The sequence below is a fragment of the Mobula hypostoma genome, chromosome 28, assembly GCF_963921235.1.
Source record: "Mobula hypostoma chromosome 28, sMobHyp1.1, whole genome shotgun sequence".
Classification (NCBI taxonomy): domain Eukaryota; kingdom Metazoa; phylum Chordata; class Chondrichthyes; order Myliobatiformes; family Myliobatidae; genus Mobula; species Mobula hypostoma.
Genome location: NC_086124.1, coordinates 24694716 through 24714446, shown reverse-complemented (window position 1 = coordinate 24714446; position 19731 = coordinate 24694716). Strand labels below are relative to the sequence as shown.

The 19731-nt window shown below is 53.8% G+C and overlaps 1 protein-coding gene across 2 annotated transcripts in view; it reads left to right on the top strand.

The window, feature by feature from the left end:
* Window positions 1–19731, top strand: part of LOC134338941 (filamin-A-like) — a 107226-nt gene that overhangs the window by 46414 nt on the left and 41081 nt on the right. For both annotated transcript variants that reach the window (XM_063035153.1, XM_063035151.1), the window contains exons 7-18: window positions 2116–2193; window positions 3647–3809; window positions 4720–4920; window positions 7505–7642; window positions 11003–11129; window positions 11643–11779; window positions 12903–13096; window positions 14578–14691; window positions 15438–15581; window positions 16486–16609; window positions 17347–17507; window positions 19372–19462. In XM_063035153.1, the coding sequence (XP_062891223.1) occupies window positions 2116–2193; window positions 3647–3809; window positions 4720–4920; window positions 7505–7642; window positions 11003–11129; window positions 11643–11779; window positions 12903–13096; window positions 14578–14691; window positions 15438–15581; window positions 16486–16609; window positions 17347–17507; window positions 19372–19462 (1672 nt within the window). The remainder of the gene's footprint in view (window positions 1–2115; window positions 2194–3646; window positions 3810–4719; window positions 4921–7504; window positions 7643–11002; window positions 11130–11642; window positions 11780–12902; window positions 13097–14577; window positions 14692–15437; window positions 15582–16485; window positions 16610–17346; window positions 17508–19371; window positions 19463–19731) is intronic.

Sequence of the window (19731 nt, the reverse complement as noted above, 5' to 3'; positions counted from 1 at the left end):
TTTTTGGTACGGAAAATGAGGGGTATATTAAGCTTTCGTGATTTAGTTTTGGATAGCCGTTTTATGTCTTTTGAACAGTTATCCAATAAATATAATTTGCCTAGATCTCATTTTTTTTTCAGATATTTACAAATTAGAAACTTTTTAAATACTAAGCTACCTACATTTCCAACTTCATATCCATTTGATATCACGGAAAAAAAAATTAGATTTAAATCCTTATCAGACGGGTTTAATAGCAATCATTTATGATTTGATTATGAAAATACATTCTGGTATATCTGATAAAATTAAGACTGAATGGGAAAGGGAACTTCAACTTTATTTACCTACAGAAAAATGGGGGAAAAATTTCAATTAGTTAACATGTCCTCTTTATGTGCTAAACATATATTGATACAATTTAAGGTGGTACATGGGTCTCATATGTCTAAAAATTAGCTCATTTTTATTCTCATATAAGCCCTATTTGTGATAGGTGGCATTCTGAATTTGCTTCCTTGACTCATATGTTTTGGTCTTGCCCTTTTTTGGATAACTATAGGAACGATACCTTTGATATTATTTCTACAGTTTTGTGTATTGATTTACAACCTCACCCATTACTGCAATTTTTGGGTTACCACTGATGAAAGATAGTTACTCATCCCCCTCAGCCTGTCGGATGATTGCATTCCTTACATTACTGGCTAGAAGATCTATCTTATTGAATTGGAAAGAGCTCAATCCTCCTACTACATTTCAAACCATATCCTGGTTAAGTTTAGAGAGAATCAGAAGTGGTACACCTTTGATCCTTCGGTTAAATTTGAAGAGACTTGGAGATCATTTACCCAACATTTTCATACAATGTAGTTTGGAGGGGAGGGAACGTCGACTCAGACCATGAGAGGCCTGCGTCGGGCATTTTCATGCCTTACAAGGTGCAGACTGGAAGACTGTGTGGGGCGTCGCTCCTTGTACAGACTAGAGCAATGTGTGATTAAGTGCCTTGCTCAAGGGCACAAACACGCTGCCACAGCTGAGGCTCGAACTAGCGACCTTGAGGTAACCAGGTGAACGCCTTAACCACTTGGCCACGTGCTCAGCACAGTTTGACCTTTTTCAAATCCATTTTTTTAACTAGTAATATACAGCCAGAGAGTGGAGTTAATGACATTAATGATAGTATCCGATGTAATATGTTAGCCTGACTTTGTTTTAGTTTTATTTAGTTTAGTCTAGTTTTGCCTGGCTTAGTTTAGTGCGTTTTTTTTTCTTTTCTAGTTTGGGGTTTTTTTTAGTTTTGTTTTCCCCATTTATCCTTTACCATGTTCAATTACATTTAGAGTTGGAGAGATCTAACATACTTGTTGCAGCAATTTTATGTTTGCAAATGTTAGCTATCAATAATGTAATCCCATTCTCTGTTTATTAATATTATTGTTATGTTTATAATTTTGAAAATTAATAAAAAGACTGGGGAAGGAAAACAAGAAAAAGGATTTTTGTTTTAAAAGCAGGCCATTTGGCCCCTCTGCTCTATTCTGGTATCCTCCCCTTGTTAGTGTTTATCCAGCTTCCCCCCCTGAAACCCCCATCGTTCTGGTTTAGGGCCTGGGTGGGCAGTGTGGGGAGACAGAGGAAGCTCCACCGTAACCCAGCCTGCAGTTGAATTACACTTTTTGGGATCTTGCAGTGCACCAGCCGGCTTCGTCCCATGGACCATTACCTTCCGTGGGACTGTTCCCAATAGTGGGGGAGGTGGGGTGGGGGGAGTCTAGGACCAGAGGGCACAGCCTCAGAATAGAAGGGTGTCCCTTTAGAATAGAGATGAGGAGGAATTTCTTTAGCTAGAGTGTGGTGAATCTGTGGAATTGGTTGCCGCAGACGGCTGTAGGGGTCAAGTCGTTGGGTATATTTAAAGCGGAGGCTGATAGGTTCTTCATTAGCAAGTGTGTCAAAAGTTACGGGGAGAAGGCAGGAGAATGGGGTTGAGAGGGAAAATAAATCAGCCATGATGGAATGGCAGAGCAAACTCGATGGGCCGAGTGGCCTAAATCTGCTATGTCTTATGGTTTCTCTTTCATTTTCCTCCCTTCCCCCTTTCCACCCCTTCACCTCCCCCACCGGCAGGCGAAGGTGACGGCAAATAACGACAAAAACCGCACCTACTCCGTGTACTACATACCCAAAGTGGTTGGACTTCACAAGGTAGGGACCCTGCCATGGTTGTTCTGGGCGAAGCCAGTCTGTCCTGGGTCCCAGTACCCTGTGACCTGATCATTCTCAGCTCCGTCTCAGCTGGGCCCCGCGACCCTCCTCCTCCTGCCCCCAGGTTTGGCCCTGGCTTCCCATTGGCCACTTGGAGCGTCTTCAATGTAGTTGGTCTCGACTTATCCCTGGGTCGAATGACCACACTTATTTTAAGTGTGAGGGAGGCCCTTGTATAACTTAGAACTTAAAACTTAGAATTTTTAACTTGGAACACTACAGGCCCTTCAGCCCACAATGTTGTGCTCACCTTTTAATCTACGCTAAGATCAATCCAACCCTTCACCTCTACATAACCCTCCATTTTTCTATCATCCATGTACCTACCTCAGAGTCTCTTAAATGTCTCTGATGTATCTGTGTCCACCACCACCCCTGGCAGGGTGTTCCACTCATCCACCAGTCTCTGAGTAAAAAACATCTGACTTTATACTTTCCTCCAGTCACCTTAAAATTATACCCCTGGTATTAGCCATTTCCGTCCTGGGGGAAGAGTTCTCTGTCAGTCCCCTCTTGACCTATGCCTCATATCATCTGGTACACCTCTATCAAGTCACCTCTCATCCTCCCTCGCTCTAAAGAGAAAAGCCCAAGCTTTTTCAACTTCTCCTCATGAGACACGCTCTCTTATCGAGGCAGCATCCTGGTAAATCTCCTCTGCACACTCTCTAAAGCTTCCACATCCTTCCTATAATGAGATGACCTGACCTGAACTGAACTCTCAGTGTGGTCTATCCAGGGTTTTATAGAGCTGGAACGTCATCTCTTGGCTCTTCAACTTAATTCCCCGACTAATGAAGGCCCAGCACACCATATGCCTTCTTATCTGTCCTACCAACTTTGAGGAGTCTGTGGATGTGAACCCCAACATCCTCCTGTTCCTGACTTTAACCCTGTATCCGATCTTCCAAAGTGGATGAACTTCGCACTTTTCGGGGTTGAACTCCATCTGCCACCTCTCAGCCCAGGTTAGTGTGGGAGGCAACATAATCTTGTATTAAACTGCCCCCCTCCCCCAAGAAATCCATCCCTCTGACACCCTAACGCATGCAACCGTCCCGGACTCTCTCAGTACGGCCAATCCAATCTGGCACGTCCCTCGAAACAGACGGTGAAAAGTGTCATTTGCTTCAAATCAAATCAGTGAGGATGCACTGGAGGCAACCCGCAAGGGCCGCCAGGCTTCCGGCTCCAACATAGCTTGGCCCATAACTCGGTGACACTAACCCTATGCCCTTGGCACGTGGGAGGAAACTGGAGCACCGGGAAGAAACCTCCCCCACTCCCCACTCCCGAGGGGTTACACCCCCCCCACCCCAGTGGAGGGTCTTCACCGTAGAGCTGATGGCCTGCACTTACCACCCCACCCTGTCCCTCCCTCTGTCTCCACCAGGTGACCGTACTGTTCGCAGGGCAGCACATCTCCAAGAGCCCCTTCGAGGTGACGGTGGGGAAGGCACAGGGGGATGCCAGCAAGGTGACGGCCCAGGGTCCCGGGCTGGAGCCACTGGGAAACGTCGCCAACAAGGCCACCTACTTCGACGTCTACACCGCAGGTAGGGTGTGGCGGTGGGGGGGGGCGCGTTCTCCTGACATCCCTTTCCCTCCCCCCTCCATCCTACCCGTCCTGGGGCAGAGAGGGAGGGTGTGGGGCAACTCTTCTCCCAACATTTTGTTTTTGGATACAGGCATTCCCGGCCTTCCGGCCCTTCGAGCCTCACTGCCAGGCAATCCCCCCCCCACCCTTCCCGATTTAACCCTGGCCTGACCACGGGACAATCTACAATGACTAATTAACCCCTCCAACTGGTCCGTCTTTGGACTGTGGGAGGAAATCCCCTCCTCTGCCCCCTTCCCACCCACCCTGGGATGGGGGTGAGGTGTGACCCTTCGCCTGACAGCCGCCTTCCGTCCATTCCTCACCCTGCCGGTGGGGATGATCTTTCTCCCAATAATCCTCCCTTGGCCCACCCTCTGACCCTTTCTGCCCCGGGACAGAGAGGGAGCAGGGGCACGAGTGTCCCCAGGAGCTCTGGTCTAGTGCAGCAGGCTTTCCAGATGTTGGGAGGTGTGTGTGTGTGATGACCAGAGAACTGGCGGATTGGAGGGAGGGAGAGGGGAGTTCTGGAATATTAGGAGGGTGGAATGGGAGGGGAGGGGCAAAGTGGGCTGTAGGGAGAGAGGGTTTGAGGGTGGAGGAGGGCAAATTTCCATGAAGGGAAGGAACAGGGGAGTGTTGTTGAGGGAAGTGAGGGGCACGGAGGGAGGGGCTGAGCTGGGTAGGAGGGGAGGGTTTTGGTGGTTTGGAGGGGAGAGGTGCAATGGGGTGAGAGAGGTCGCTGGAGTAAGGGTGGACGGGGTGTGCGAGGTGTGATGGGAGGGTCACGGTGGGGAACGGTGCATGAGGTGAGGGGCTCTGTACGAGCGCTGATCTGACCTCCGACCCCTTGCTCTCGCTCCCGCCAGGCGCCGGGGTCGGCAACGTGACGGTAATCGTGACCGACCCAAACGGCAAGGAGGACACGGTCAGCGTGGAGCTGGAGGACCGGGGAAACAACTGCTACCGCTGTACCTACCGGCCCACCGTCGAGGGTCTCCACACCATCACCATCAGCTTCGCCGGCGCCCCCATCCCCAAGAGCCCCTATTCGGTCACCATCGCCAAAGGTGGGTCTGCTCCCCTTCCTCGATCCAGCGCGGGATGGACGTGCGGGGCTTTGGAGAGGGCACGGGATTGGTTTACCAGGATTAGAGGTCGCACGAGCTTCCCTCCGGGGAGCCAGAGGCTGAGGGGAGACCTGTCAGAGGTTTATAAGGGGCTCAGAAACAGTAGACACAAGAGGTGCTGGAAATCCAGAGCAACAGACACAAAACGCTGGAGGGACTCAGCAGGTCGGGCAGCATCTATGGAGGGGAATAAACCTCGGGCCGAGACCCTTCATCGGGGCTGGAAAGGATGGGGGAAGCAGCCAGAATGAGGGGACAAGCTGGAGGGTGATAGGTGAAGCCAGCTGGGTGATGAAGCAAGAAGCCAGTAGGTGATAGGTGGAAGAGGTAAAGGGCCGAAGAAGGAGGAATCTGATAGGAGAGGAGAGTGGAAAGGGAAGGAGAAGGGGCACCGGGGGAGGTGAGGAGAAGAGGTAAGAGGTCAGAGTGCAAAGGTCAGTATCTATCCCTCAGGGTTAGAATCTCTAATATTAGAGGACGTGCATTCATGGAGAGAGAGTTGCAGGGCAAGTTTTTTTTTAATGCAGTGAGAGGCAGGTGTGGAGTGTGCTGCCAGGTGAGGCTGTGGAGGCAGATACGATCGAGGTGTTTAAATGGCTCCTGGAGAAACATTTAATGTACAGGGAACGGACCGATCTGGTCACGTTGTCAGCAAAAGGAGGGCTAATTACTAGTTAAAATAGCTCGGCACAACACCAGTGGCCGGACGATTTTAAAATGGAAATTAAACGTCTCTGCGCTCAGTGGCTGCTTTATCAGCTACAGCAACACCTGGACCCAGATGCAAATACATAATCAGCCAATCACGTGGCAGCAAGCCAATGCGTAAGAGCATGCAGACTTGGTCAAGAGGTTCAGTTGTTCAGACCAAACATCAGAATGGGGAAGAAATGTGACTTTGACCGGAGAACGATTGTTGGTGCCAGATGGGGTGGTCTGAGTATCTGTTGGCTTCCATGCACAGGAAGTTTCTAGAGTTTACGGAGAGTGGACAGGGAAACGAAAAGAACATCCAGTGAGCAGTAGTTCTGTGGGCAAAACTACCTTGTTAGTTAGACAGGTCAGCCGAGTGAAGTGTTCGGCTCTGGTCACCTAACTAGAGGAAGAAGGTCAATAAGATTGAAAGAGTATACAGAAAGTTTAAAGGGCGTTGCTGGGACTTGAGGACCTCAGTTATAAGGAAAGTCTGAATAGGTTAGGAGTTTATTTCCTGGAGTGGAGGGGAACGAGGGGAGATTTGATAGAGGTATAAAAAATTATTAGGGGTTTAAAGTTGGGTGAACTAGAGGTCAAAGATTGAGGGTGAAAGGTGAAATATTTGAGGCCAAACATGAGGGGGCAACTTCTTCACTCAGAGGGTAGTGGAACGAGCTGACAGCGGAAGTGGGTTAGATTTCAATGTTGAAGAGAAGCTTGGATAGGTACCGGGATGGGAGGGCTGTGGAGGACTATGGCCCAGGTCTAGACAGATTAACAGTTCTGCACAGAACTAGAGGGACAGAAGGGCCTGTTTCTATGACAAGAGCGGTCGTGACAACCTTGTTCTGAGCAGTTGGGTGTGCGTAGCTGGTCTCTGTGGTTCATGTGGGGGGAGGTGGGTTCTTTGTACCAGTTCTTCCCCCACCCCCTCGAGGGAGAATGCTCCCATTGAGTTCCCCTGGAATTGAGTGGGTTGGGTTGGTTTGAGTCAGTTTAACAATGGACCAGGAGTGAAGTGGCTCGTGGATTCAGCCAGAGATTTGACTACCTTCTCTCCTTCCTCTACTGTTCTCTCTTTCTCTCTCTCTTTTTCTCTCTCCCTCTCTCTCGCACGCTCGTATCTTCTCTCCGCACTCTGACTTTCGGCCGTCTCCGGGACGTGGGATGCAGCTCGGGCTGAACTCCTCCTGCCACCGATGCCTTTCTTTCTGATGGTTCCAGTGAGTCTATCCACGGTTCTGACCCCCTCACAGCTCCCCCTTCGGCCCTAAGCGTTGATGCTAACCCACTTTCCCCTGCAGTCTTCTACGCCTGGCGGTTACCCATGAACGCTGCGCGGGTCTCTGCCTTCCTCTGTCATCTCCTGGTCAAGCCAGACTGCTGCAAGGCTTTTTGGCCCACACCTAGTTCCCTAGTCCCTGTTATGACCTACCTGGTAGATTCTGCCCTGTCTTCTCTTCGCCCTCCCCTTGTCTCCCCCCTCACTTCCACCCCCTTACTCACCCACTCCCTCGACCCCCTTCCTCCCTTTCCCTCCCCCCTCTCCAGCCTCCACCCTCCACCTCCTCCCCATTGGGCCAACGTAGTCCAATTCCACCCCCACCCGCCCCCATCCCCCCATTTCCGAGGTGGTGTCTCTCCCCCCGCCAGAAACGTTGCCGCCCCACCCCCGTCACACCGCTGGCACACCCCATCGGGCGGGAGGGGTATTGGCTGGGAAATCTCTGTGGGTGGGTTGCAGGAGAACAGGTTATCTGGAGTTCACTCACTCCCCTCTCCTTTCGTAAAAAATTTTTCTTCTTGTTGCCCCCCCCCCCCCCCCCAGCGTGTAACCCCAACGCCTGCCGGGCCATCGGCAGGGGGCTGCAGCCCAAGGGCGTGCGGCTAAAGGAGACGGCGGACTTCAAAGTGTACACCCAGGGAGCGGGCAGCGGGGAGCTGAAAGTGCTGGTGAAGGACCCGAGTAAGTCGCAGGGCCAGGAGGGGCACGCGGTTCGCCGGGACGTGTCGGGATATCGCTGGGGGGGGGTGCGGAGGGAAAACAAGATCTGCCTCTTTTTGCCCCCACACCAGAATTTCAATCCCTCTGATGAAGTAATGCTTCTTCTCCAACAAAGAGCGCAGGGTGGAGCATCTATTGACCGGTTGCATCACAGTCTGGTACGGAAACACCAGCGCCCTTGAACGGTAAAGCAGTGGACACAGCCCAGCCCATCACAGGCAACGCCCTCCCCACCATCGAGCACATCTACAAGTTTGTCCGTCATCAAGGATCCCCAAGATCTCCACCATGCTCTCTTCTTGCTGCCATCGGGAGGGAGGTCCCACACCAGCAGGTTCAGGAACAGTTGTTACCCCTCAACCATCGTGGATAACTTCAACCAGCGTGGATAACTTCACTCACCCCACCTCTGAACTGATTCCACAACCTGCAGACTCACTTTCATGGACTCCACATTCTCAAGATTATTTGTTTATTATTATTATTTGTGTTTTTTTTGTATTTTGCCCTTTGCTGGTTGTCAGCCTTTGTGTAGTTTTTCATTTGACTGTTGTATTTCTTTGTTCTACTGTGAATGCCTGCAAGATACTGCCGACATTGGCGAGAGTATGTGCCTGGGGTGTATTGGGCAGTGTCCACTACTCTCTGGACTTATGACCCGCGCGTTCAAATTGCCGTAGCAGACCTCGGGGCAACTTACGTACCGCCTGTTATGCCACTGGAATTTGGGCAGCGACGAAGGTCGTCCAACTCTGTCACACACAGCTGTAGAAAGATTCTTCATTGCCGTTTCCGTCGCAGTTTTGTTTTCCCAGTCAGGGTTGTTAGCCCTGAGATGAACCCCCAAACCTGGAGGACAGGTCGACCACTCTTAATCTGGTCTCTACCAGACATGGGTGACCCAATCAAAAGCCAAAGCACGAGGACAACAGAGCTCTCCGGGTCATTGAGGCCGACCTCCAACCCCTGCAAGTTTCGGGTCCTCTCGCAGGGGACTATGGGGCGACCAGTCGGGGTACTTTCGTCAGGACACCTATAGAAGTTTGTTAGCGTTTGGTGAGTTTTGCAAGAAAGGCCATGATTTACACCATCCTCTCTAGTGCAAAGTGGTCACAGTGTTGCTGGACTGAGGTGGTGAGTAGGGTTGTGCTGGATGGTTCAAGAACCGAATGGTTGAAGGGAAGTCGCTGCTCCTGAACCTGGAGGTGTGGGACTTCAGGCTTCTGTACCTCCCGCCCTGACAGGAGCTGTCAGAAGAGGCATGGTGGGGGTCTCATGATTACAGCAAATGTTCACCACGGGATGGCGTTGGCGAAATACGATGACGTTTTGCTGGTAGCTTACAAAACTTCTAGATCTACCTCTGGACAACAATCGCTGCAACCTGCAGACTGGAGCTTCCCTTTGAGAGCCTGACTTCTGAGCCGTCTAAAACAAACTGGCAATTTTACAGTCTCCTGAAGGATTTGGCGACCTTGACTCACGAGAATGCTGGTACAGCACCTTGAAGCAAACAAAGCTCGGCAGGCCGGGCTTCAAGCCAGATTAAGGCGTCAAGGCCCGCGACGGAAACTAGTACTCTGTGCCAGCTGAGGTCCCCCGAATGAGCCCGTCCCGTCTGCCCGCGTTTGACCTGTCTCCCCCTCTTCTTTATCATTGGGTGAGAGGTTCAAGAGTCTTGGGGCCCCAAGGCCACCAGGTTTGGGAGCAGTTGTTGTCCTACACCTACCGGGCTCCTGGACCCGTTTCTCTCACCTCAGCACTAAACTGACTCCTCACCTGAGAAAGGAGGTGCTGCCATTCGACAGGGTCCAGAGGAGGTTCACAAGAATGATCCCAGGAGCGAAAGGGTTAACGTATGAGGAGTGTTTGATGACTCTGGTACTCACTTCAGCTTAGAAGAATGGGTGGGCGGGATCTCACTGGAACCTATTGAATATTGTGGGCCTCGACAGAGTGAACAGGGGGAGGATGTTTCCTGTAGTGAGGGTGTCTAGGACCAGAGGGCACAGACTAGAAGGACGTCCCTTTAGAACAGAGATGAGAAGATGGTGGTGAATCTGTGAAATTCACTGCCACAGATGGCTGGAGGCCAAGTCATTGGGTAGATTTAAAACAGAGGCTGATATGTTATTGATTAGTCAGGGTGTCAGAGGTTACGGGAAAAAGGCAGAAGAATGGGATGGAGAAGGATAATAAATCAGCCATGATAGAATGGTGGAGCAGACTTAGTGGCCTATTTCTGCTCCTATGTCTTATAAGGCGGGCTGGAGATTTGTCTCTACCAGAGGAGGTGTAAGGTGCTCTTTCCTCCGCTAGCCTGCAGGTCACCCTTGGGCAAGGTGTAGCACCTGCTTTGCCTCACACCCCAATCAGGGTCATGTTAAGCAATGGGGGCAGGTGGTGGATGGGTGTATGAGCAGCTGGTGCAGATCACAAGTCCTGGTTATGCGACCACTGACTCCAGGCAGACAATCTCTGAAGAGTATTGATAATGGCCGGGGTCACCCATCTGGTAAAGACACTGCCTAGAAGAAGGCGATGGCAAACCACTTCAGCAGACAAATTTGTCAAGGACAATCATGGTCATGGAATGACCATAATCGCCCACGTCATGCGACACGGTACATAACGATGATGTCATATGACACGGCACATAACGATGATGTCATATGGTCTTGTATCCCCTTGAGTCATTTTCTTGCAGGCATTTAGAAGAAATACAATTTAGTTTGCAAAATAACTACACACAAACAAAGATTGATAAACAATCAATGTGCAAAATAAGAGAAACTGTGCAAATAAACTAATACTGAGAACATGAGTTGTAGAGTCATAGAAAGTGGGTCCATAGGTTGTGGAATCAGTTCAGTGTTGGGGTGAGTGAAGTGATCCACGCTGGTTCAGGAGCCTGACAGTTGAGTGGTAATAACTGTTCCTGAACCTGGTGGTGTGGGACCTGAGGCTCCTGTACCTCCTTCCTGATGGCAGCAGCGAGAAGAGAGCATGGCCTGGGTGGTGGGGGTCATTGACGATGGATGCTGCTTTCTTGTGGTGAGCTGCTAGTAGACGTGCTCAATGACAGGGAGGGTTTTGCCTGTGATGGACTGGGCCCTATCTACCACTTTTTGTCAGCTTTTCCCATTCCTGGGCATTGGCTTTTCCATACCAGGCCGTGGTGCAACCAGGCAGGATACTCTCCACTGTTCATCAGATGAACTTTGTCAAAAATACCCCAGCCTGCGAGGGAATACTGGGCAGGAACGTGGGTGGTTGTGGGGCGGGGAGGTGTGTTTGACCGTGTCTTGTTTCCATTCTCAGAGGGTCTCGAGGAACTGGTCAGGCAGAAGGATCTGGGCGAAGGTGTCTACGCTTGTGAGTACTACCCCAACACGCCAGGCACCTACACCGTCACCATCACCTGGGGCGGCCAGCACATTCCTCGCAGGTGTGTACCTCCCTCACCGGCCCGTTTGAACCCTTCCCTCCCCCTCCCTCTCTGCATCTCCTTTCCTACTCACGGCCCCCACACTGTCTGGAATATCTCTGTCCTCCCTCCCCCATACCCTCTCTCCCACTCTCATTCACCGCCCTCTCCCCCTCCCTCATCCCCTCTCCCCCTCTCCTCTCCCGTTTCCCCCTCCCTCCCCATCCCCCCTCTCTCTCCCCCTCCCATTCACCCCCAATCCCCCTCTCTCCCCTCCCCCTCTCCCAACGCTCCCCGTCTCCCCAGCACCATCCCTTTCTCCATCTCTCCCTCTCCCCCACCCTCCCTCTCTCCCTCTTGCCTCGCTCTTTCCGCGCCTTCTCCTTCTCTCCTTTGCGCTCTGTCTCGCTCTGTTCTCTCAGCCCCTCACACTCCCCTCTCTCATCGCGGTCCCCCTCTCCCTGTCTGTGCCCGTCCCTCCGGCCCACTTCCTCTGCGCCTAACTCAGCGAGCCTCCTCCCATTCCTCCCGCAGCCCCTTTGAGGTGAAGGTGGGGTCCGAGGCCGGGCCTCAGAAGGTGAGGGCGTGGGGTCCAGGCCTGGAGGGAGGAGTGGCTGGACAATCGGCTGACTTTGTGGTGGAGGCCATCGGCACCGACGTTGGGACCCTGGGTGAGTGCCGCTGGGGGAGGGGGCGAGGCACGGGGAGGGGTCTGCAGTTACGAGCTGTCGGGAGAAATCTGTGACGGAGCAGCAGCTGGCCGTTCGGCCCATTGAGCCATGTTCTCCCCGCGGCCATGCGGCTCCAGATTCCTCCCCCCGCTCAGCCCTGGCCTGTGTTGGTCGACGTTTGCCTGAAATGCGTTTCTATGTTCATCCCGTGACCGCGTGGGTTTCCTCCTGGAGCTACGGCTTCCTCCCACGTGCCAAAAAGCACCGGTTCGTGGGTTAATTGGTCACATGGGCGGCCTGCCTCATTGGGCCATTAGACCACAGGGCATAGGAGCACATTTGGGCCACTCTGCCCATCGAGCCTGGTCTACCATTCCATCATGGCTTATTGATTATCCCTCTCAACCCCATTCTCCTGCCTTCTCCCCGTAATCTTTGACACCCTGACTACAACCTCCGCTTTAAATATACCCAATGACTTGGCCTCCACAGCCATCTGTGGCAATGAATTCCACAGATTCACCACCCTCTGGCTAAAGAAATTCCTCCTCATCTCTGTTCTAAAGAGACATCCTTGTATTCTGAGGCTGTGCCCTCTGGTCCTAGACTCCCTCACTATAGGAAACGCCCTTCTCATCCACTCTATCTAGACCTTTCAGTATTCGATAGGTTTCAATGAGATCCCCTCTCATTCTTCTGATCTCCAGAGAATAAAGGCCCGGAGCCTTCAAATGCTCCTCGTACATTAACCCTTTCATTCTCAGGATCGTTATAGTAAACGTCCTCTGGATCCTCTCCAATGCCAGCACATCCACTCTTAGACAAAGGGCCAAAATACTCAACTAATGTCTGACCAGTGCCTCAGAAAATCTCAGCATTACATCCTTGCTTTTATACATTCTAGTTCTCTCAGAGTAAATGCCAACATTGCATTTGCCTTCCTCACCACCAACACAACTTGCAAGTTATACCCTTCAGGGAATCCCGCACAAGGACTCCCAAATCAAAATAAGTTGGAAAAAAAGATTTTGTCCGACCCGTCTTTAGGAAAGGTGCCCGCTGATATCGGTCAGCCTTCTCTGCAGCCACCTCGTAACCGCCCTTCCTCTGCACCCCTTTGCAGGTTTCTCCGTCGAGGGGCCGTCCCAAGCCAAGATCGAGTGCGACGACAAGGGGGACGGCTCGTGCGACGTCCGCTACTGGCCCACGGAGCCCGGGGAGTACGCCGTCCACGTCCTCTGTAACAACGAGGACATCAAGTACAGCCCCTTCATGGCCGACATCCAGGCCGCCCCGCCCAACTTCAAGCCCGACAAGGTGAGCGGACGGTGAGGGGGTGGTTGAGGGGCGTCTGGGCAGGGTGGTGGGGGGTGGGAGGCTGCCTGTCCTCTTCACACCCTCGTGGGGAGCTCAGGGACCCTGCAACCCTGCTTTTGGGGCCAATCTTCAATCTGTGATCTTACCCAATGCCCCCTCACCTTTGACCCTGTAGGAGGCCTCCAGGCCGCTCGAGAGTGTAGCAGTTAATGCGATGCTTTTACAGGTTGGGGCATTCCCAACGTCGGATTCCGGATTCCGGAATCTTCTGTAATGAATTTCCTCCGGTTTCCTCCCACAGTCCAAAGTTGGCTGGTCATTGTGAAATCGGATTTTTCAGGGGTTGCTGGGCGGAGCAGCTCGTAGGGCACTGTATCTCTCTAAATAAATAACAAAGGTTACAGAGGGAAAATATTTGTTCCGCTCTCTGACCAAAAAGATGACGTACCCCTCCTCCCCACATTCCACGGGGTGTTGGGAAGGCTGGTGCCTTGGCCTCACGTGACCCTATTGACCTTTAACCCTGGCGATGACCTCTGGTACTTGTCCACCGCCTTTAGCGGCCTCTTGTTTGCCCACCCTGTCTCCCGCCGCGGGGTGGGGGAGGACCCTGCCTTGATCAACCCCCCCCCCCACCCTGGACCCCAGAACACGAGATTCCTGCAGACGCTGGCAACACAAGCAAAATGCCGGAGGAATTCGGTAGGTCAGGCCGCATCGACGGAAATGAATAAACAGTCGATGTTTTGGGTCGGGACCCTTCACCTGGATTGGAAACAGGAGGAAGAAGGCAGAAGGTTGGCTGGGGGGTGCTGGGGGCCGAGATCTTTCTTCAGGACTGGAAAGAAGAAGTCAGAACAAGAAGGCGGAGGGGTGGTAGGTGAGACCAGGTGAGGAGGAAGAGGGGTGGGCCGGAGGGGAGGATGGAGTAAGAAGCTGGGAGGTGATTGGTGGAAAAGGTAAAGGGCTGAAGAAGAAGGAATCTGATAGGAGAGGCGAGTGGACCCTGGGAGGAAGGGAAGGAGGAGGGGACCCAGAGGGAGGTGAGGGGATCCAGAATGGAAAAAGAGAAAGAGGGGAGTCAGTTACTGGAAGTTTGAGAAATCGATGATCATATCGTCAGTTTGGAGGCTACCCAGACGGAATATGAGGTGCCACTCCTCCACTCTGAGTTTGGTCTCATTGTGGCAGTGGAGGAGGCCATGGACCGACATGTCAGAATGGGGAGTTGAATCTGGGAGAGGTGGCCTCTTGCGGCAGACAGAGTGAAGGTTCTCAATGACGAGTTCCTCTGGTATTTTGTGTGTGTTCCCTGTGATCTCTGTTCTCCTCTCTCATTCTGACAAGAGAGGAGGACACCGGCGACCAACCCCTCCCCCAAGGGCGGGTGGTGGGACGGGGAGGGGCGCTGACAGCCTCTCACCGAGCGGCACTTGTAGCCGAGTATCCACTCCCTCCCTTTGCCTCCCCGACACCTGCAGGTTCGCGCCTACGGCCCAGGCTTGGAGAGCACGGGGAACGTCATCAACAAGCCGGCGGAGTTCACCATCGACGCCAAGAGTGCGGGGAAGAGCCAGCTGAAGGTGTATGGCCAGGTACGGGCACCTCTACGTTCCCCAAATCAACTTCCTTCGTCCCCCTCCCCTCCTGCCTCCCACCTCTTTCTCTGCCTACCTCCCTCACGCACTCTCCCCTGCACCCTCTGTCTCCCGTTCCACTTACCCTCCCGCATCTCTGCCTTCCCTCCCTCTCTCTTTGAGTCTCACCTTCTCCTCCCTCCCCTCGAGTGACTCAGCCCCATCCCCCTCTCCCTCCCCCACCCCTTGAGCATCTCTGACGCTCCCTATCTCCCTCCTGCTCTGAGCTCCTTTGCCTCCTCCTCTCGAGTCTGCCCCCTCTCCCCCCGGTCATCCGTTCCTCGCCGCTCCCCTTTGGACGTCCAATACCTCCACCTCCCCTCAGTCGTCCGTTCCTTCCCCCTCCCCTCGGTTGTCCATTACTCCACCCTCCCCTTAGGTGTCCGATTCCACCCCCCTCCCCTCGGTCGTCTGTTCCCCCCCCCAGTTGTCAGTCGTCCTTTCTTCCCTGCTCCCCTATGGGTGTCCGTTCCTCCTCTCCTCCACCCTTCGGGTGTCAGTTCATCCCCCCTCCCCTCGGGCATCTGTTCCTCTTGTCCCCCTCAGTTGTCTGTTCCACTCCTTTCCACCCCCACCGACCCCCCCAGTTATCTGTTTCTCCCCTCCCCCTCCCCTCGGGCGTCCATTCCTCCCCTCCTCCTCCCCCGGCTGTCTGTTCCTCCCTCCTCCTTCTCTAACTGCGCTCGTTCTCCCCCCCCCCCCAGGACGCAGAGGGGATGTCGATCGACGTGCGGGTCCGTGATAACAAAGACGGCACATACTCGTGCTCCTACACGCCGAAGCAGCCAATCAAACACACCGTCCTGGTGTCTTGGGGCGGGGTCAGCATCCCCAACAGCCCCTTCCGGGTGAGTGTTCTGCATCCAGCCACCCCCCCCCCACCCATCTCCGCCATGGGTCTTTCCCTTGCCCCCTGACCTGAGATCTGTCTTCTGCCTGAGACAGGAGTCCAGCTGAGTTGCCCGTTGAGGTTGCGGCTCAGTTTGATTTGTTTCTCAGTACTTTTTAGGTTTGTAGGGATGGTTTGGGGACAGAGAAGAGTGTTAGAGGTCAGGTTTGGTTTTAGTGATGGGCCTGTGGGGGTATTAGAGGGCAGGCCTGAATCTTAATTCTCCTCTCTGAATTCGAAGCTTCGCGGCCGGCTCGCTGACCGGGCCAGGATGTCCGGTCGGCAGACCAGAGTGGACGGAGGCTGCTGGCGGGTTCTGGAATCAGAGTTCCACCCGGGCAGGAGGACCAAGTTCTGGCGGGCGCCTGGGTTTGCGAATCGGCAAGGCCAGAGTTTGAGGCCTAGTGTTCGGGGTCCTGCCATCAGCGAGTCCGGAGTTGGAGGCCTGGTGGCCGGTGATCGGCAGATTTATGGTCAATGCTGAGCATCCAGGCCTGAGGGTTGAATTGGAAGTCTGGAAAGTGGCCGGAGCCCCCGGTCAGCAAATCTCTGTGAGTCCGCTGGGGAAGTCGGAGGCCCAATGTCAGTATGTTGGCCTCCGAATCCAGGAGGCTGAAGATTACAGACCGTCCTGGGGTTGGATGTCTGTGTGGGAGGGAGGGAGAAATGAGGCTCGTTTCGCTGTTGTTTCGTTGCTTCTTGTGTTCTGTGTTGTTCTGCCGAGCATCGTGGGTACGCTGTGTCGGCGCAGGAACGTATAGTGACTTTTGCGGGCATTTCACCCCGTGTTTCGATGTGAGCGTGAGAAACAAAGTTGAATGTTGAATCTTGACCTCTAACCTCCGGCCTCCCTCCTGCCCCAGGTCAATGTCGGAGCAGGCAGCCACCCGCAGAAGGTCAAGGTCTACGGGCCGGGGGTGGCGAAAACAGGCCTGAAGGCCTTTGAGCCGACGTACTTCACCGTGGACTGCGCTGAGGCCGGACAAGGTAACGAGGGTCCCGTTTCCCTGGCATCTGAGTGGGGAGGGGAGGAGGGAGTGGGTGGAGCTGTGTACTCGGGACAGAAACCGAAATGGGTGGCAGGATAACGTACTCTATAAGGAAGTCGTGAGACCACACTGGGAGTATTGTGTGCAGTTCTGGGCTCCTTATTTTAGAAAGGATATACTGACATTGGAGAGGGTTCAGAGAAGATTCACGAGAATGATTCCAGGAATGAAAGGGTTACTGTATGAGGAATGTCTAGCAGCTCTTGGGCTGTATTCCCTGGAATTCAGGAGAATGAGGGGGGGGATCTCATAGAAACATTCCGAATGTTAAAAGGCCTGAACAGATTAGATATGGCAAAGTTATTTCCCGTGGTAGGGGATTCTAGGACAAGAGGGCACAACTTCACGATTGAAGGACGTCCATTTAGAACAGAGATGTGGAGTAATTACTTTAGTCAGAGGGTGGTAAATCTGTGGAGGCCAAATCATTAAGGCAGAGATAGATAGGTTCCTGATTAGCCAGGACGTCATAGGCTATGGGGTGAAGGTGGGGAGTGGGGATGACTGAAAGAATTGGATCAGCTCATGATTGAATGGCGGAACAGATTTGATGGGCTGAATGGCCTACTTCTGCTCCTATATCTTACGGTCTTATGTTCTTAGGAGGGAGTTGGGGGGGGCGAGTGTCGGTGCAGGGTTCACAGACATGACTGGGCTCTCTCTCCCCCACCGCAGGTGACGTCAGCATCGGGATTAAGTGTGCCCCCGGTGTGGTGGGGCCAGCGGAGGCCGACATCGATTTTGACATTATCCGCAACGACAACGACACCTTCACTGTGAAGTACACTCCCCCTGGTGCGGGCCACTATACCATCATGGTGTTGTTCGCCGACCAGGTCAGTGGGAAAGCCTCTCCACCTGCAAGCCTTCGGCGACCCTTCCCAAGTCCCTCGCCGGGGTGGGTTAGTCTGAGGGGTAGAGAGACAGAGGCAGTCAAAGGATCTGAAAGGAATGGGATTTGGGGTTAGGTAGCAGAGGACATCGGCTCCCTGGGGCTGGGGGGTGCACCTTGCAAAATGGAGGGGGCTGTCAGTCAGACTTCTGGAACAGGCCGGGGAGGGGAGAAGGAGCCAAGTGTTGCCCGGTCTCTATGGAACAGAGTGGGGTAGAGGGGCTGAATGTTGCCCGGTCTCTGTGGGACAGGGTGGAGGTAGAGGGGCCGAATGTTGCCCGGTCTCTGTGGGACAGGGTGAGGTAGAGGGGCCGAATGTTGCCCGGTCTCTGTGGGACAGGGTGAGGTAGAGGGGCCGAATGTTGCCCGGTCTCTGTGGGACAGGGTGAGGTAGAGGGGCCGAATGTTGCCCGGTCTCTCTGGGACAGGGTGAGGTAGAGGGGCCGAATGTTGCCCGGTCTCTCTGGGACAGGGTGAGGTAGAGGGGCCGAATGTTGCCCGGTCTCTCTGGGACAGGGTGAGGTAGAGGGGCCGAATGTTGCCCGGTCTCTGTGGGACAGGGTGAGGTAGAGGGGCCGAATGTTGCCCGGTCTCTGTGGGACAGGGTGAGGTAGAGGGGCCGAATGTTGCCCGGTCTCTCTGGGACAGGGTGAGGTAGAGGGGCCGAATGTTGCCCGGTCTCTCTGGGACAGGGTGAGGTAGAGGGGCCGAATGTTGCCCGGTCTCTGTGGGACAGGGTGAGGTAGAGGAGGTAGAATGTTGCCCGGTCTCTGTGGGACAGGGTGAGGTAGAGGAGGTAGAATGTTGCCCGGTCTCTGTGGGACAGGGTGAGGTAGAGGGGCCGAATGTTGCCCGGTCTCTCTGGGACAGGGTGAGGTAGAGGGGCCGAATGTTGCCCGGTCTCTCTGGGACAGGGTGAGGTAGAGGGGCCGAATGTTGCCCGGTCTCTCTGGGACAGGGTGAGGTAGAGGGGCCGAATGTTGCCCGGTCTCTGTGGGACAGGGTGAGGTAGAGGGGCCGAATGTTGCCCGGTTTCTGTGGGACAGGGTGAGGTAGAGGGGCCGAATGTTGCCCGGTCTCTCTGGGACAGGGTGAGGTAGAGGGGCCGAATGTTGCCCGGTCTCTGTGGGACAGGGTGAGGTAGAGGAGGTAGAATGTTGCCCGGTCTCTGTGGGACAGGGTGAGGTAGAGGAGGTAGAATGTTGCCCGGTCTCTGTGGGACAGGGTGAGGTAGAGGGGCCGAATGTTGCCCGGTCTCTGTGGGACAGGGTGAGGTAGAGGAGGTAGAATGCTGTCTGGCTGTTATCCATATAGGCAACACCCTCTGCCTTTCCTTCATCAACTTTCCTGGTAACTTCCTAAGAAAAGCTCTCTTAAGATTGGTTAGGCATGACCTACCACACATAAAGCCGTGATGACTATCCGTAATCAGTCCCTGTCTATCCAAATATTTATATATCCAAACCTTCAGAAAGCTTTCCAAAAACTTTCCTACTACTGACGTCAGGCTCTCAAGCCTATCCTTTCCTGGCTTGTTCTTTGAGCCTTTCTTAAACGACAGAACTGAATTCCAATCCTCTGGCACCTCTCCCATGGCTGAGGATGTTTCAAATGCCTCTGCTGAGCCACTGCAATTTCTGCCCCAGTCCGAGGGGGCACCTTGTCAGGCCCTGGCGATTTATCCACCCTAATTTGCCTCAAGACAGCGAGCACCTCCTCCTCTGTAATCCACGGTGACGTGAATGTACCAGCCCCGGCTGGGAGCACGCTGTCAACTTTGACCTCTGCCATTTCCCCCTCCCCCCCAGGCCATTCCGATGAGCCCCCTCCGCGTGAAGGTGGAACCCTCCCACGATGCCAGCAAGGTGAAGGTCGAGGGTCCCGGACTGAGCCGGACTGGTAAGGATCCGCCTTCCTTTGACGGGGTCTGTGGGGTTTCTCGCAGTCGCGCGGGATGGTGCTGGGAAGGTCACGCCCTTTCAATTTACGTTGACGCTTGCGGTGAGGTGCGTCGTTTGCGTTAACAGCCCGCAAGTGTCGCCACATAGTTTGGTGCCAACGTGGCGGTACCCACAATGCTCAGCAGCCCACACACACCCAGGCTTCCACCCCCGAGGACAGGCGGGAAGCATTCTTCAGCCCAGGGCCTTCAGCAGGCTCAGCTGACT